At 44.8% G+C, this 17,619-nt stretch overlaps 1 protein-coding gene across 10 annotated transcripts in view; it reads right to left on the reverse strand.

The window, feature by feature from the left end:
• LOC126993898 (uncharacterized) overlaps nt 1–13,522 on the reverse strand; it is a 49,458-nt gene extending 35,936 nt beyond the window's left edge. For 2 of the 10 annotated variants that reach the window (XM_050853059.1, XM_050853064.1), the window contains exons 1-5: nt 11,156–13,522; nt 10,730–10,837; nt 8,501–8,629; nt 4,651–4,687; nt 4,338–4,529 (exon numbers count right to left, since the gene is read on the reverse strand). In XM_050853059.1, the coding sequence (XP_050709016.1) occupies nt 11,657–12,955 (1,299 nt within the window). In that variant the 5' untranslated portion in view covers nt 12,956–13,522 and the 3' untranslated portion in view covers nt 4,338–4,529; nt 4,651–4,687; nt 8,501–8,629; nt 10,730–10,837; nt 11,156–11,656. Of the gene's footprint in view, nt 1–4,337; nt 4,569–4,650; nt 4,688–8,500; nt 8,630–10,729; nt 10,838–11,155 lie in introns of all 10 variants that reach the window. The other 8 variants (XM_050853058.1, XM_050853066.1, XM_050853068.1 and 5 more) reach the window with 6 other exon arrangements.
• Nucleotides 13,523–17,619: the final 4,097 nt, after the last annotated feature.

The raw sequence follows: 17,619 nt of genomic DNA on the forward strand, positions 1-17,619 counted from the left end.
TTCGTTTGTGTTCTTAGCAGCAGACAACATTGACTTCTCCGAGGACACCCCAGATGGCAAGTGTACTACACATGGTACCATAGTTGCGGTCTATCAAAAACGTGATGCACTTGGAGAGACAGTTGCTCCATCACTCAGTATCAAGCATACTAGTAGCCAAACAGTTCAGCCATACCATTTACAAATTGAACACTGCGAAAAGCCCAAGCCAGTGCAAAACAAGAGAGAGAAAGAGTTTGTGGTAAACGAGGAAGGAATCAACACTGTACATCAAAGGAAGCAGATGTCCTGGATCATTGCCTGTGTATTATCAAGGTTAGCAGGAGGACCTTGTAAAATTCTGCAGAGTAGAGGCCATCCTTCACTTCATTGCAGCTTCTCGAAATGCTGATTGGGAGTTGCACCTGGAAGCTGCAGAGTCACTGAGCAAGTTATTCTTTGCCTTCGACCGCATCAAGTACAAGAGACTTTGGCCACGCTATAATGCGGACATGAAAGATCTCAAGACAAACCACCCCAACACCTGGTCGGAACTTGCCAGTGGCAATGTGTCTGTCACCAGGAGTGCAATTCCATTTGTATCTGTAGGTGCTGACCATGCCTGTGAACACATCAACAGACAAATGAAGGTTCACTCTGGGTTGACTGGAATCTCAAACAATGCTCATGCAAGGCAGAGATTCTTCATGGCTGCTGCAGAACTGTCTTGCCTCTCAATTAAGTTCAAAGACCAGTTCAACACAACGGACGCCACCAGAACTGAACATCCTGGGGTCACACAAAGCAGCATACAAAGGGACCACGCCGCTGTTGATAGCATCAAGGCTACAATACTGAGTCATGGGAACCCAGTCAGAGGTGAAGGCGATCAACTATACAACATAATTACTGGTGGATGCATACCACAGGAACATGTTCACGACATCCTACATGCAGACTCAATTGGGCAGAAGCTGTACGAGGACTTCGTTGCAGATAGAATAAATGGTGATGTCCGTCTGTGGGCCACTGTGAAGAAAGAGAAGTTAAAGACCTTCACCTCAAATAACAAAAAGTCAATCATCAAACTTCAAAACACAAGTATAGAGCTCAAAGAAACCAAAGACCTGTACAGACGCCTGCTTGTCCTGTCAAGATCACGAGACATTGATCAAAAGAAAGCAATCGGTACCTATGAGTTCACTCAGGTGCCAAGAGCACTTTTTGCCAGCGATGGAGAAATTCTTCCATGCACTGACAAATCAAAGCTAATACACCGACTTGAGAAGCTTGTTGAGGAGAATGCCGAAACAGAGAACCTAGAAGCAGCAGGAGCAGAACAAGAGTCAGGCACCAGCCAGAAGCATCATCACAGGATTGCTCTTGTGGATGGCATGGTGATTCTCCATAACCTTACGAAGAAACCACCAACTATGGAGACCGTAGGAGATCTTAGCAGGTGGTACTACGACAGAGTGATGGGTCTTGCATGTGACTACGATGAAATAATCGTAGTATTTGACACCTACAAGCCTGAGTCTCTGAAACAACGAACCAGAGAAAGAAGAAACCTGGGTCAGCTTCCAGTTGAGTACCAGATCAAAGATGAAACAAATATCAAGAACATTACAATGAACAAGTTCCTTTCACACTACAAGACGAAGAAACACCTTACGGAGTACCTAGCTGACAAGATCATCGAATATGCTGCAAGCTCCCCGAAGGTGGTCATTGTGTCCGCAGGTAAATGAACTTACAATAGAGCTTGTTATTTTTAGCATACAATATCTAATATATTTAACTATTTTCAACAAAACACTTACAGTGTGTTGTGTTTGTATTTCTTTATAGGAAGGACCAAAGCCAACATAAGGATGGAGTGTGAAGACAACAATCATGAAGAAGCAGACACACTGCTCATCCATCAAGCAGTCCTTGCGTCACGCCGCAGTTCACCCAACACGGAACTCATGGTTTTTTCACCTGACACAGATGTGCTTGTCCTTCTGATAGGACATTATGATATTCTCCTGAACAGCACATCAATTACCATGAAATCTGGAGTACTGCAGATAGGTTCTATGTGGACATTTTTGGGTGAATCCAGTGCTAAAGCTCTTCCAGCGTTCCATGCATTTACTGGTACTGACAACACCAGCCGGTTTTCTGGAATCGGTAAAGTGACATGGCTGAACATTTTCCTTCAGGCACCAGAGGAGATCTGGAAAGCTCTGCAACAGCTCTCTGAACCAGATGAAGTCACAGAAGAACAGATTTCTATCCTGGAGAAATTTGTCTGTCATGCTTACAAGCCGAAGAAGTCGGACATCACGAACATCCCAGATCTCCGGTGGTACCTTTTCTGCAAGAATATGGCAGACAGTGAAAAGCTGCCACCTACCATTGGTGCACTTAAACAACATATACTGCGAGCAAAGATACAAGCCAGAGTGTGGGGTCAAGCTTCTGTTGCCCAACAGAGCCTACCAGAGCCTTTGGGTAACGGATATTGCAGAACCAAGGATGGACAACTGCAACCGCTTACAACAGAACTTCTGCCAGCACCAGAAGACATTCTGGAAATGGTAAGATTTCTTTGCAAGACAAACAGCTCAACTCCAAGGTGCTCTTGTGCTGCAGTGACCCTTCCTTGCACTGAAATATGTCAGTGCACACGTGACTGCCAACAGGACCACGCTTCAAAGGATGTTTCATCTAATCTCATTGACTCGGAGAGTGACGATGATGATGATACAGACGATGATTGAGAGACCATGATATATATTGCCTAGAGACAATAATACAGATTAATTGTGGCAGTTTTAGCTGCTGTTTCTTTAATTCTTTCTATGATCACTCAATGCTTAAATGTATTACCTTGCATACTTCTGCTGCTACTTGAAATTGCAATTGTTGCGTGGAAACACCTGGTGCTTACCTCTGATTAGACTACTGTAATACTATCACTTAGTGTCACAAATTGTATGTAAATAATATTTAACACTTTAGAATGTATGGTGCTGATGTGTTTCTAGTTTCACATTGTATGTAGGTTATGAAAAATAATGCCAACATGGAACAAGTAGTTTTCGGTTTTGTAACACATTTATTACCATAATGTTCCTTAATAAAATGCCTAAAAATGGTAATTTCTGCTACTTCATGTTTTAAATCATATCTAAAGACTACATTTATATTATGACAAAGCAAATTAAAGAAAAAAATAGCCAAACTTAGCTGTGCTGAAGTCTCTCAATTGAAAATTGCATTTCAGAAGTCGGCCATTTTCAACATCCAAGATGGCCGCCAAGGTGACCTAATTAATTTTGGCAACATTGTTTATGAGATTCCTTGACTTGTAAGCATTCCAAAAATGTATAGTTTACAAAATCCCCAAAAAATTCCAACGAAATTACACTAGTGACCTCACTATTTTAAATGCCTGTAGTTCACCTCATCACAAAGCTTTGTGAGGGCAACTAAAAGGTATTTCAATAATTTAGTGCACGTAAATCCGCTCATCATCTCTGGGCCTGTGTTAGGTTTGAACCCTGGGATATGGGCCGATAGGAAGGCCAGAATTGCCTCAGTTTACCTTCCCCAGGTACAGCTGTTCATCAACCATCTACACAGGAAGGATGAACAGCTGTGTGAGGCCTTCTACCCACTGCTCCATATTAGATCACATGGGTGTTGATGCTGGTAGGCTAACACTGTGATACTCATGCCATACCATTCTTTCATTGACACAGGCTTTACATAAATGAGACAACACAGACATTTGAAAAGACATAGAGTATGATCTGTTTGGTACAAGTCCCTCTCTCCTGAGCTTGTCTATGTAGGCTATTACAAAAGAAAACTGCCAGCTCTGGGACTGATATAAGGTGTGAGGGCTGGGGAAAAAAAATCACTACAGTCGTCCCTCAAATAGTACAGTTTCCAATAGTTTGGTTCCAGTTTTATATGGATTGTCGTGGAAGATCTTTTAGGATTTTAAAATTTCCTGCTCCTTATAAATCTTCTTAGAAAATCCACATAAAACCAAATCCGAACTATTGGAAACTGTGCTATTTGAGGGATGATTGTATTACTAAAGAAAGAAAAATAGCTTGAATACTTATGACATAATGACAAAGTAGCCTATCAGTGTGCCACTCCCCCACCCATGGGAAGGAAGGGAAAGAAGGGAGCTATGGGAGATGACCTGTTTTTCCTTCTGCTCTCACTCCCTCCTCCCGCCATAGTCCAAAGGTGTCTGTTCTTCCTATGTATTCCTATGTATACTCCCCCTTTCCCTCCTCTGCCTTAATAATGAAATATCTGTCTCTAGGCCACCAGCCCTAATCAGGCCATACCTGCGGCAAACAAGGTGGCAAGGGTGTGTGTGCTGTGGAGGTATAGTTGGTGGAGTGGACATGATGCCATTCACTGCCTTGACATCAACCTGTCATTCTCGTGCTGTCAAAACCTGGTGGTTACCCGGGTGAGAGGTCATGCTTCGGGCCGTGTCTTATCCATTGTGACGGTGTTGTTTACTGATAGCTACGCTGGAACCATTTCAACACATTAAGCCTCCATGGTGGGAGCTAACAGGATGGAGAGAAGAAAAGAAACACCAATAGAAAGGAAATTAATGTAGGAATAAGAGAAGAATTAGTTAACACTCACCGCTCTGTCCCTCCTCATCTCCTTCAGTTCCTAGTGTCTGGAAATCAAGTTTGGTGTTAACTGTGTAAACATTACCACACTTTGATATATATATATAGCATTATAAATTGGGTGCTACTTCAGCGTGCAGTCTGGCCCAGTATCACAAGTCTGCAACATGACCTGACCTGTCTCCCAAAACCTAGCTCATGTGTCGCCCCAATAGAAAAGAAAAGAAAAGAAAAAAAAAAAGACCAATGGAAAACAAAAATACATAAGATAAACTGATAAAAAAATAAACAAAAACATTCTCCATGAAATCAAATGGGTCAATGACTTGACTCTTGAGGTAGTCGCTGTAAACAGAGTGAATCATCGCATCAAATATCTTAACGCAATGAGACTCGCCTGGTCTAAACGCACCCTCCTAAATGTAAGGAAATCAATGTGAGAGAGAGAGAGAGAGAGAGAGAGAGAGAGAGAGAGAGAGAGAGAGAGAGAGAGAGAGAGAGAGAGAGAGAGAATGTGAAGGGAAGGGACGGGAGAGGAAGTGAGGGGCAGAGAGGGTTAAGTAAGGGAATTAAAGTAGAGGGAAGGGAAGGGAGGGGATGGGAATGGAGGGAAGGAAGGAAGGGATGGGAAAGGAAGGGATGGGAAAGGAGTGGAAGAGAGGGTTAAGGAAGGAAGGAAAGTGAAGGAAGGGATGGGAAGGGAAGGAGGGATGGGAAGGAGGAGGGGAAGGGAAGGAAAGAAAAAGGGATGTGAAGGGAAGGGATGGAAAGGGGAGAGAAGGGACAGGAAGGGATGGGATGGGAATGGAAAGGATGGGATGGGAAGGGAAGGGAAGAGAAGGGATGGTATGGGGAAGGAAAGGAAGGATGGGAAGGGAAAGGAAGGGATGGGAAGGGATGGGCTGGGAAGGGAAGGGAAGAGAAGGGATGGGAAGGGATAGGAAGGGAAGGGATGGGATGGAAGGGAAGGGATGGGAAGAGAGGGCTAAGGAAGGGAAGGAAAGGCTAGGGAAAGGAAGGGATCAGAAGGGAAAGGAAGGATGGGAAGGAAAGGAAGGATGGGAAGAGAAAGGAAGGAAGGGAAAGGAAGGGATGGGAAGGAAGGAAGGGATGGGAATGGATGGGAAGGTAGGGAAGGAAGGGAAGGGAAGGGAAGGGATGGTGTAGCCGCTGTTCCGGCTCCGCGACGAAATATAGATTCATGTGGTCGATATGTATGTAGGCATTATCGGATTATATGAATTTATTAATTATGTCTGGATGGTCGAGCGAAGGGGTGGTGTGAGGCAGTGAGGCGGTAGTGTCGCCAGATGTTCAAGGAAAAGTGTCGAGACAGCGGCGAGATGAGTGAAATGCTGACTCAGGACGCCTGCTGGAGGCCCTCAACTCCTAGGAAAGCCTTGCCAAATGTGTGTTTCCTAGGTTCAAAGTACAGAGGAAGGGTCACACTACCACCAGGGCCACAAAACTACCCCTGAAATGCCCACAACTCCTAGGAAAGCCTTGCCAAATATGTGTTTCCTTAGGTTCACGGTACAGAGGAAGGTCACACTACCACCAGGGGCACACAACGCCCCCTGGAACTGCCCACACCTCCTACGAAAGCATTGTAAAAGGTGCGTTTCCTTAGGTTCACGGTACAGAGGAAGGGTCACAAACTACCCCTGGAAATGCCCACAACTCCTAGGAAAGCCTTGACAAATGTGTGTTTCCTTAGGTTCACGGTACAGAGGAAGGGTCACAAACTACCCCTGAAATGCCCACAACTCCTAGGAAGGCCTTGTCAAATGTTTGTTTCCTTAGGTTCACGGTACAGAGGAAGGGTCACAAACTACCCCTGGAAATGCCCACATCTCCTAGGAAAGGCTTGTCAAATGTGTGTTTCCTTAGGTTCACGGTACAGAGGAAGGGTCACAAAACTACCCCTGAAATGCCCACAACTCCTAGGAAAGCCTTGTCAAATGTGTGTTTCCTTAGGTTCACAGTACAGAGGAAGGGTCACAAACTACCCCTGAAAATGCCCACAACTCCTAGGGAAAGCCTTGTCAAATGTGTGTTTCCCTAGGTTCACGGTACAGAGGAAGGAAGGGTCACAAACTACCCCTGAAATGCCCACAACTCCTAGGAAACCCTTGTCAAATGTGTGTTTCCTTAGGTTCACGGTACAGAGGAAGGGTCACAGAACTACCCCTGGAAATGCCCACAACTCCTAGGAAAGCCTTGGCAAATTATGCTTACATCTCAAAATTATCAAATAATCTATGTTTCTTTATGTGCACCATTTAATTCTGCATGTTTTTTATATATAATACATGATGATTATGTTGAGTTTATGGCTGAAAACTTGTTATAAACAGAAGCGACGTTTGAAATTTGGTGCGCGTGGCCAGCCCGGATATAGCGCCGTTTTGGCCCGGCCGTAGTAAAGGGGTTAAGCCTGTGGTGTCTTGTTGGTCAGGCATAAATAAACCAAAAAATGAAAATGGGCAGCTCCTTAGTGCCTCCCCTGAGTGAGAAAGTGCCGGGCCAGCCCCTGCTACTTACTGTGGAATGCTTCTTCATATAAAAATCATGTGATAAAAATGGCACAGCTATAAACACTAAACCATAAGTAAAAGTGGCTGTTAAACACAGACGGGCTAGGCACGGGTCATATAGGATGACTGGCAGGAACCAACACTATGACCCACCACTACATATATGTAACAGGTTCACAGTATGGTGTGGTGAATGCTTATGATATCTTGTTGCCTTCCCATGACTGAGCCTTGGGGAGCTTGGCCATTTCCAGGGGGAGTTTTATGACCCCTCTGCCCGGGCTGCCTCTGTACATTCAATGTGAAAAAAAGACTCATTACAAACCCAATAATCTCCTTTTTTTGCCTTTGAAAAGAGTTTGCATTAAGAGTCTACGGATACAGCAAGCTTACTATGAGGGGCCTTGAGCCAGGAAGCGCTTTTGGCAAATATCTTGTAAAGAAACAGCTTGAGCATGGCCCTGGCACCATTGTGAAGGATTAGGGTCATTTGGGGGATAGTTTTGGGGACACATTAATGGAAACAACATTAATTGAAATGGGGAAATTTGTTTGGGTTTATGATCTTTTGCTTTGGGAACTAAATTCAGGAACAAATTAATCTCATAAACACACACACTCACACACACACACAAAATGGTTCCAGAACTGGAGGGACTGACATATGAAAAGAGACTCAAGGAAATGGACTTAGCAACACAAGAACAAAGAGGAGACCTAATACAAATATATAGGCTATTGAGTAAAATGGAAGAAGTAGATAACGAGAAATTGCTACTAAGAGAGGAACCTTCCAGCAGGAATACTAGAGGACATAGTAAAAAGTTGAGGAAGGGAAGATGCTCAAGAGACATAAAGAAATATAGCTTCCCACAAAGAAATATAGAGCTTTGGAACAGACTAAGTGAAGAAATAGTATCGGCAAAGAGTGTGCAGGGGAAAGTTGGATAATTATAGATACGGAGACGGGACCACACCAGCGTAAGCCCAGGCCTGTAAAATTACAACTAGGTAAATACACACACACACACACACACACACACACACACACTCACAGACTCAAACATATACTCATATTCATAGTGTGTGTGTGTGTGTGTGTGTAATGAGGTATTTGTTATGTATTTTTTTGTTTCCATGTCCTTAGGTAAGCTGCTGGGGTAGTCCTCGGTGGAAGAAAGTGTAAGCCATCAGCAGGGGACAGCTGCTGGACACACAGGAGGAACTGTCACCAGGAGGGACACAACACACACAAGAAAAAAGACAACAACAACAACAACAAGCAGGAGGAGGAAACAAGGAAAAAATAAACTCAACACTCACCAATAGTGTGTGCTGCTCCTTCTCTTCCATTCTCTTCCTCCTCCTCATCTTCTTGCTCTTCTTCTTCTTCTTCTTCTTCTTGTTGTCTGTGCATATTGTTGTAAATTGTCCATTCTCTTCCTCCTCTCTCTGCATCATAAAAAACTGTGTCAACAACCACTGAGCTCCTTCAGACTGTAATGGCACAGATTGGCACCAAAACACCCAAGCTAAATACATGAAAGGCAACAGCTTCTGGCATAAAATAACAAAGAATGACCTCGCTCACTCAGATAATAATAATAATAATGTCTCATTTGTAAGGAAGAACAGATGATTTTTTGGAGTAAAGACGTGTGGTTTTGTCAGGTTAGGTCAGAGGGCGGCACCCAGCATTTTTACGGCACACCTTCTAAGGGTGGAGAAGGGGTTAACAAACAGGTGGGCCATTATTTAAAAGCACCAAAATCTCCCAGAAAGAAACATTTTTGTCCACCAGTGTCCCACGGGTCATGTTCTGGGGACAGTGTTGCCTCTAGACAAGGTAATACTTTTTTGGTCCCTGAATGCAGTGCAGTAAAGAAACACTTCCAGAAAATAGAAACAAAATTTATATGACACAAAAATGTTTATGTAAGCACACCCCCGCTGGGCTGTGTGCCAGGGGGCGACACATTCCTCAGGCCAACAATACAACCAACAGACAATCACAAAACACAAAAAAATCTGCATTATGAAGCCAAATCTATACCGCATATTACACCAGTCCAAAGCGCTGAAAAAACATGGCTCTCCACCACACTGTGACCACCCCAGGGGAGACTGTGTGTATGCACACACCCCTGAAAGCAGCGAGGCTCCTTCCTTAACCCCCTGGACCCCAGCGATGCGTCACGGAGCGTTGTGGCGCCCTAATGGAACGGCCAAGGAGGCTAATGTTTTAACCCAGTAGCAGCGGGGATCATGTTTCTTAATGGTCCCTCTAAGTGAGAAAAATGAGAAAAAATCATCACTCTCACAAACCATTTCATAATATATATCAATGCATTTGTGATCAGTTTATGCATCATCTATTTTGGGGGGTTTATATCATGGCATAAATTTGGCCCGTCGCTGCTACACGGTAAAGCCACAAATTTGGCCCGTCGCTGCTACACGGTAAAGCCACAAATTTGGCCCGTCGCTGCTACACGGTAAAGCCACAAATTTGGCCCGTCACTGCTACGGTAAAACCACAAATTTGGCCCGTCGCTTACACGGTAAAGCCACAAATTTGGCCCGTCGCTGCTACACGGTAAAGCCACAAATTTGGCCCGTCGATGCTACACGGTAAAGCCACAAATTTGGCCCGTCGCTGCTACACGGTAAAGCCACAAATTTGGCCCGTCGCTGCTACACGGTAAAGCCACAAATTTGGCCCGTCGCTACACGGTAAATCCACAAATTTTGCCCTTCTCTGCTACACGGTAAAGCCACAAATTTGGCACGTCTCTGCTACACGGTAAAACCACAAATTTGGCCCGTCACTGCTACACGGTAAAACCACAAATTTGGCCCGTCGCTGCTACACGGTAAAGCCACAAATTTGGCCCGTCGCTGCTACCGGGTTAACCGTACACGAAAGGGGTATGACGGGACAGTACCCCAAGCAGGCAGGACCCACGCCACGCCTTGCAGGTCACTGTTCTCAGTTATTGCGTTTGTGTAAACATGTCACTGGTCATGAGGAGACACACTTATTACAAGTTCCTCTGTTGCCCTCAAGCCAACTCCTCCCTCATCAGCTGAGGCAGTAAACCTTGACACACACAAATGTGGAAGAGCTTGTTGCATTGCTCACATAAAAAGTTGGGCACAACATCTGTGGTCATGTGCCGGAGAGAGACAGAAGGGGAAGGAATTATAGGAGAAGGGAATAGACTCCAGGAGATGGGACACAACCTCCGATTAATACCTGGTACACTGCTGGGTGGACAGGAGTGTAGGGTATCGGAAAAGCCGCCCAATTTTTTCCACTCCGCCGGGAATCGAGCCCGGGCTCTCTCGGTTGTGAGCCGAGTGTGCTAACCACTGCACCACGAAGCCCCGCCTTGCTCACATAAACTTACTAACAATCACACTAACACCATGCAAGTAGGAAACATTAAATTAATTTGTATTTTTTTATCTGTAAATTCAAATCTATGCCATTTTGGTGAAGGTAACAGGAGGCATCCAGACACAAGCAGACTGAACCAAGACTTGACTTACTGGGTTACTTGACAGAGTTGTTGTTGTTGTTGTTGTTGTTGAGAGTCCACCGCTGCTTGGGCCCCAGTCCAGAGGGCCTCTTCTGGAGCTCCAGGATGGAGTTTGAGCCTGCCGAACAAAATAAGTGACATTGAAATGTTTAGTAGTGTAGGCAATAACTGTGTGCTGTCCACCATGTTGTAAGGAAAGACAGGGACACTATATATCATACTGTACACATGGAAACAAGACTGTGTGCGTGTGTGTGAGGGAAAGGGCCGTTGGGTAAGGCAGTGCGGGTGTCATTCTAGAGTTTTGCACACACGCACACACGCCCTCCAAAACACGCACACAAGCCTTCACACACGCACACAGGCCTTCACACACGCACACAGCCCCGCACACACGCCATAAAGCACAGCCGTGAGTGACGTGCCTGACACACACTTATAAACACGAAAAATCCGCCCACAATCTCCACTCCCTGTTTTCTCCGTGTTCTCTTGGTCTCCGGCGGTTACTGTGGGTTTCTAAAGGCGTGGAGAACCATTACCACATGATATACCGCCTCAGACACCTCCGTCAGGCTTTACAAGTAGAGAAAACGGTAAAATAGTGTGTTTGCCTGGAAAGGAGAGGTCGGCGGCCATCTTGTCTTCCTCTTCTTCTTCTTTGACCTGTTACCTGTATCGTGTTGTGTTATTTTGTTCCTTATTTTGTGTTCTATGTATGTTTTAATGGCGGGAAATGCTTGACGAAAATGTGATTACTGTTTTTACGGGTTTAAATTATATTGAGGAAGTGTTTTCACGCTTGTTGGGGTGATCTTGATCTTGATCTTGATGTCACAGGTGGCTCGGGATTTCTCCCCAGCCAGGCCTTTGTAGCGGCAGCTCCTGTGAAAAGAAAACAAAACATGCGGGAAGTCAAAGTTCTCGGGGCAAGATATCATTCCCTACATCTTTCACGCCACATGCCTTCCAAGAACTCTTTCACTGCCTCAATCACTCGTCCACTCGTCTCTCCACTGAGCCCCAGCAGCAGCACCATCCACTCCCTTCCAGTCCTCCCATTTACTCCACGTCCCATCTCGCTCAGAAACACATGCATCATCTTCGTTCTCTCCCTGTCATACTTCTTACATTCCAGCACTACATGCTGCACAGTCTCGTCCACACCCCTATCACACATCTGGCACACTTTGCTGCGGGACTCAGACCATCTATAGTTCCTTGCATTCACATCCAGACACTGCGCTCTAGCACGGAAAAGAAGATCACCTCCCAGGCTTCCCTCATACCACACCTCACACTTTGGGGCCTCTTTCTCCCTATACCAGTCGAGAGTTTCCTTTCTTTCCATCTCATTCTTCCACTTGCTCAATCCCTCATCTTTAACTGCCATATCTATCACATTCTTCCACTTTCTTACATCCCACTCAAACCCCTCTCCATTTCTGTTTGTTATTCTCCATTCAAACACATTCTGTCTATCTTCAAAGGGTCGGTACACCCACCTACTTAGCATAACATTCCTGTCTATCATTCGCCCACATTTATTCGCCCATTTGCCATCTCTTATACTCCACAAGTATACTTTCCTTGCTAATCTTGCATCCTCCATTTGTTCCAGTCTCACTTTATATCTCAAGGTTGCCTTTACTAGTCTTTCCCTAAACGTGCTCCATCCCATGTCCCCCCTAAGAGCCTCTACTGCTGCAAACCTTGGTGCATTCAGTGCCATTCTTGCTACCCTATTCTGCCCCACTTCCAATTTTTCTATCTCACTGTCATTCCATGTCATCACATCCATTCCATACATAATGCTCGGGACAGCCACACTCTTCCAAACCTCACGGATGACATCATACTTGCTCGCTCTCATCCTCGCTGCACTCCCTAAACGGCCTACCCACTGGTTTGCCATACTTATCTTTACATTCTTGGCCCTGCCGCATCCATTTACCTCCATCCACACCCCTAGATACTTGTATTCTTCCGTCTGTTCCAACTCATCCCCTTCCAGTCTCCAAGTTGTTTCTCTCTCATCCTCTGACCTATTCACTATCATTACTTTGCTCTTCTCACTACTGAACCTAACCCCAAAATCCCTTCCATAACCCCCTACCACATCTAGGAGACTCTGTAGTTCTTCAGCAGACTCACTCATAACCACCACATCATCCGCATACAACAACACACATACTTTATCCTCTCCAATTCTCACTCCTGCATTCATTCTCCTCATTCTGACTGCTAATTCCTGTGAAAAGACTAAATAATGTTGGTGATAATATACAGCCTTGTCTCACTCCTCTTTCACTCTTCACCCAACCTGTCTCTAGATCAGCTAGTCTATACTTTGCTCTTGTACCTACATACATACTTCTAATTATGTTAACAATCTTATCACTCAGCCCAACTTTTTCAAGCACTCTGCATAACACATCTCTATTCACCCTGTCATAAGCTTTCTCTATATCTAGGAAGCCTAAGTACAGTTTCCCTCCCTCTCTCTTTTTCCTTTCAATCAGCTCATTTACAACAAACATATTATCTTCTGCTCGCCTGTCCACTCGGAATCCGTTCTGCTCCTCACCCAGCACCCTGGCACTCTCAATCCATTTACACAACCTTTCATTCAACACAGCACTAAAGATTTTTCCTATTGAGTTTACCAGAGAGATTGGCCTATAGTTCTTTAATTCCTGCTTACTCTTATGCCCGCCCTTGTGGATCAGAGTCACTCTACATTCATTCCATTTACTTGGCACTCTCTCTTCTTCCCATACCAGGTTGAATAACTCAGTCATCCTCTCAATCACAGCCTCACCTCCATTTTATACAACTCATACGGGATCTCATCTGGTCCTGCAGCCTTACCATTCTTCTGTCTTTTCACACATCTCTCAACCTCCTCCCTACTGATCCTTTCATTCAGCTCATTTGCATCTTTCCTCTCCATAGTCACACATCCTTCTCTCACACCAAATACTTCCCCTACTCCTCCTATTTCTTCCCAAAACTCCCTAATTGTCTCCCTCATTTTCTCCTTATCTGTAATTTTTTCACCATTCACCTTCAGACTTTCCACATTCTCACTGTCACTCATCCTCTCACCTCTCAGGAATCTATACCACTCACGACCTCCCTCAAGCCCTTTCTCTCTCAGGGTCTGAATCACACTTCTTTCACACTGAACCTTTGCACTCATGATCTTCCGCTTTGTCAGTCGTTGGTGTCTCACATAGCTTTCCCATGCATTCTGGTATTCACCCTCAGCTTCTTCGCTTTCTTGCCTCCTTCTCCTCATTCGTCTACACAGTCTATTTAGTCTCTTTCGTTCTTTCCTAGCTGTCCTAATATCATCGTTCCACCACGGTTTCCTTACACGCTTTCTACCATTCGTTCTCACATACCCTACATGTTGGACTGCAGCTCCTCACATTCTCTACGAGCCTTTCATTCAAAGCGTCCACATCATTCAAACTACCCGGCTCCCAATTTCTTTCACTCAAGTCTACCTGAAAATTTTCCCACCCTACATCTCTCAGTCTCCACTTCTTCTTCCTGTCCTTTTCTTTCATTTCATTTCTACCATTCAGCCCGCACTCCACGGTCAACATATTATGGTCAGACACAATATCAATCATTCCCTCTTCATCTATCCACATACGAGACACACATTCGCGCATTCTCCCATTTACCAGTACATAATCAATCGCAGACTCCTGATTTCTTGCACTCCAGGTCACACGTCCCTCAGCCAGAGTTTCATTCAGGTTCTCTAAGTTCATCTCACTTACAAACTCAGCTAGCATTTCTCCATTCCGATTTATACGTTCACCTAACATACCTGTATGTGCATTCATATCACCCATAACAATCACTCTCTCTCCTGCATGCTCTCTCACAACTTTTCTAAGAATATTGTACTTTCCCCTGTTTTCCTTGCTGCTCTTTCACCTTCTACAGTCATATACACAACAACCATTACTACTCTTTCTAGTCTGCCCTTTTATTCTTGCATTCCACACTCACGGCCAATACATCTTCACTGCTAGCACTGTTACCTACATCTAGCTCTTCCACCTTCAGATTCTCATTTTGCGGTGGAGGAAGGCTACGCCTCCTCCCATAGTCTCCTGTTTCTTTCGCCCTTCCCAATCATCACATACTCACTCCCCTCAGTCTGCACGTCGCCTCTCAGGTGTGTCTCAGTCAAGCCTATTACATCATACTTCCATTCATCCAGTTCCTTACTCATGTCCTCAAGTTTGCCCACACCCCAACCTCTCACATTCAAACATCCAATCTTCATACTTTCACTTGCCTAGGTTGTGTATCCACTCCTCCGTGCTAGGTCATTTATACCCGTTCAAACTGTCCCCACTGCATACAGCGACTTCATCCGCACCGCCCCGCCCCGCCAGGCCCTACTCGGCCCTGGTCTGGGGCTCGGGTCTCCCTTCCTCCCTCTCCATTACCAAAACAGAATAACGATTTCTGTCATAACTACAAGGGAATCTCATTACTGGGGCACGTGCGGCTGGGTGGTGTGTGGTGGTGGAAGGGGCAGCTATATCTTTAGCGTCCGTGGCTATATATATAAAAAATCATAGGTACTGTACCGCTGTACCGCTACACTGCTTTCACAAGTGTGTGTGTGTGTGTGTGTGTGTGTGTGTGTGTGTTTAGCTATTTGTAGTCTAGGTGGCCCGAGCTAAGCTCTAATAGTCCCGTCTCCATAAATACATTCATCCAGCCTTTCCTTCATTAGGTGGACACTGCTCGCCTCCACCACCTCTTCCTGCAAGCTGTTCCATGTGTTAACACTGTTGTGTGGAAAACTATAACCTACTTTTTCAAGTCACAAACAGGTTCCTTTATTAAGTTTCTTTCCATGTCCTCTCAGCCCCTGTGTCCTCACAGTTGAGAAGAGATCCTCTCTATCCACCCCATCAAACTTAGGCAACTTATACAGCGTGATCAGATCTCCTCTCTCCCTTCTTTGTTCCAGTGTCGTCAAGTCCATCTCCTTCAATCTGTGTGTGTGTGTGTGTGTGTGTGTGTGTGTGTGTTTACCTGGTTGTAATTACCATGTCTTTATCTGCTGTCCAATTAAATAAAGCAAAATAGAACGTGCAAAACAGTCAAACAATGTTTCATATCCATTATTATTATTAATATTGTTATTATCATTAGTAGTAGTAGTAGTAGTAGTAGTAGTAGTAGTGTAGTGACACGACTTGCCTGATGGCCGAGCCTCCCATAACCCACTTAGCCGACTGGTAAAGGAGCGGCTCTCCCGTTACGCTGGTCGCGGGTTCGATCCCCGGCGCCGGCAAAACTTCCCTTGTCTGGATCCATTTCTCGTGTGTTTCGTTACACGCAGTGGTCGTGTGGGAGTATAGTAAAGAGAAAAATTCAGGCATTTCAGTAGTAGTAGTAGTAGTGGTACAATTAGCATATACCCAGATAGAAGGAGAAAGTATATATTGAACAAAAGACATGTATGAGCTAGGAGAAGGAGGAGGAGGATTGGAGGAGGAAGAAAAGAGGAAAATAGAGAAAGAGAAGAAAAACAAGATGAGAGGAGGAGGAGGAGGAGGAAACAATAAGAGAAGATAGAGGGAGAGATGGAGATAAAAAGAAAAGATGAAACGAGGAGGAGGAGGAGGAAACAATAAGAGAAGATAGAGGGAGAGATGGAGATAAAAAGAAAAGATGAAACGAGGAGGAGGAGGAGGAAACAATAAGAGAAGATAGAGGGAGAGATGGAGATAAAAAGAAAAGATGAAACAAGGAGGAGGAGGAGGAGGTGGAGAGGGCAGAATGAAGCGGATAGATAAAAATAGCTAGACAGACAGATAGATTTACACAGGTTATTGCATGCTAACAATAAACCAACAGATACTGAGGTTATTGCACAGGGATGGATAGATAGATAGGCAGAAATATAGATGAATAGACAAACAGATAAACGGATATAGATAAGTAGATAGATAAACAGATAGACAGACAGACGGGTAAATACACAAGAATTAGACAATAGATAGAAAGAGGTTATTGCACAGTGATAGTTAGACAGATAGACATACAGATAGGTAAATAGATACATAGATATAGACTCAATATAGCCGTAGAAACACTCCTTTGTTAATTTTCCCTCCCTTGATAAAGTAACTCCTCCCCCTCCTCCTCTTCCTCCGGGTCTCAAGGTCAAAAGATCAACCCCAAAACGCAACCCCGATGTAATTTTTGGAATGTTTGTTTCCATTATCGCGTATTGAGGCGACAGGAGTTATATTGAGGTTGATTTATAGGCCTACAGCACCCCTAGGATCCAGTATAGGCCTCACCGGGAGTGGCTGTACGCCCGATGCGGCCAGGTGCCATTCATTCTGCCTGGTTGATTGAGAGAATGTGGAGGTGCCGTCAAGTGTATATTTCTCCCTTTTTCAGGCCATGGCGGGGACTCTAGTGTGGTTTATGTTTATCTTCCTGGTACAATAGGCTTAGTTATGTAATATTCCCCGCACTGTGCAGGTATATACGCCCTCGTAGGCCTGTGAGAGCGTTACCTGTGTTGAAAAGTGTTGCCGTTTGGCCGAGTCGACTTGCATATTTTGGGTACGAATCGTGTGTTGCGGCGTGAGGGTGCCATGTGAGGATATATTTAACCCTATTTTTAGGCCATAGCGGTTATTGCAGTGTTGTTCCTGCATATCAGAGTGTTTAGTTATCTTGTTCAGTCTGTTGTTAAGCACACTGAGGGATAGCAAAGCCCCGTACAAGCCTGTATATGTGATGGGAGGTGTTGCCGTGGGCCCAAAGTCTTGTTGAATAATTTCTTGGGTGCCGCGTGAGGTGCCATAAGCCGATATATTTAATCCTGCTTTTAGGCAATAC

This window comes from Eriocheir sinensis, unplaced genomic scaffold, assembly GCF_024679095.1.
Source record: "Eriocheir sinensis breed Jianghai 21 unplaced genomic scaffold, ASM2467909v1 Scaffold698, whole genome shotgun sequence".
NCBI classification, from domain to species: domain Eukaryota; kingdom Metazoa; phylum Arthropoda; class Malacostraca; order Decapoda; family Varunidae; genus Eriocheir; species Eriocheir sinensis.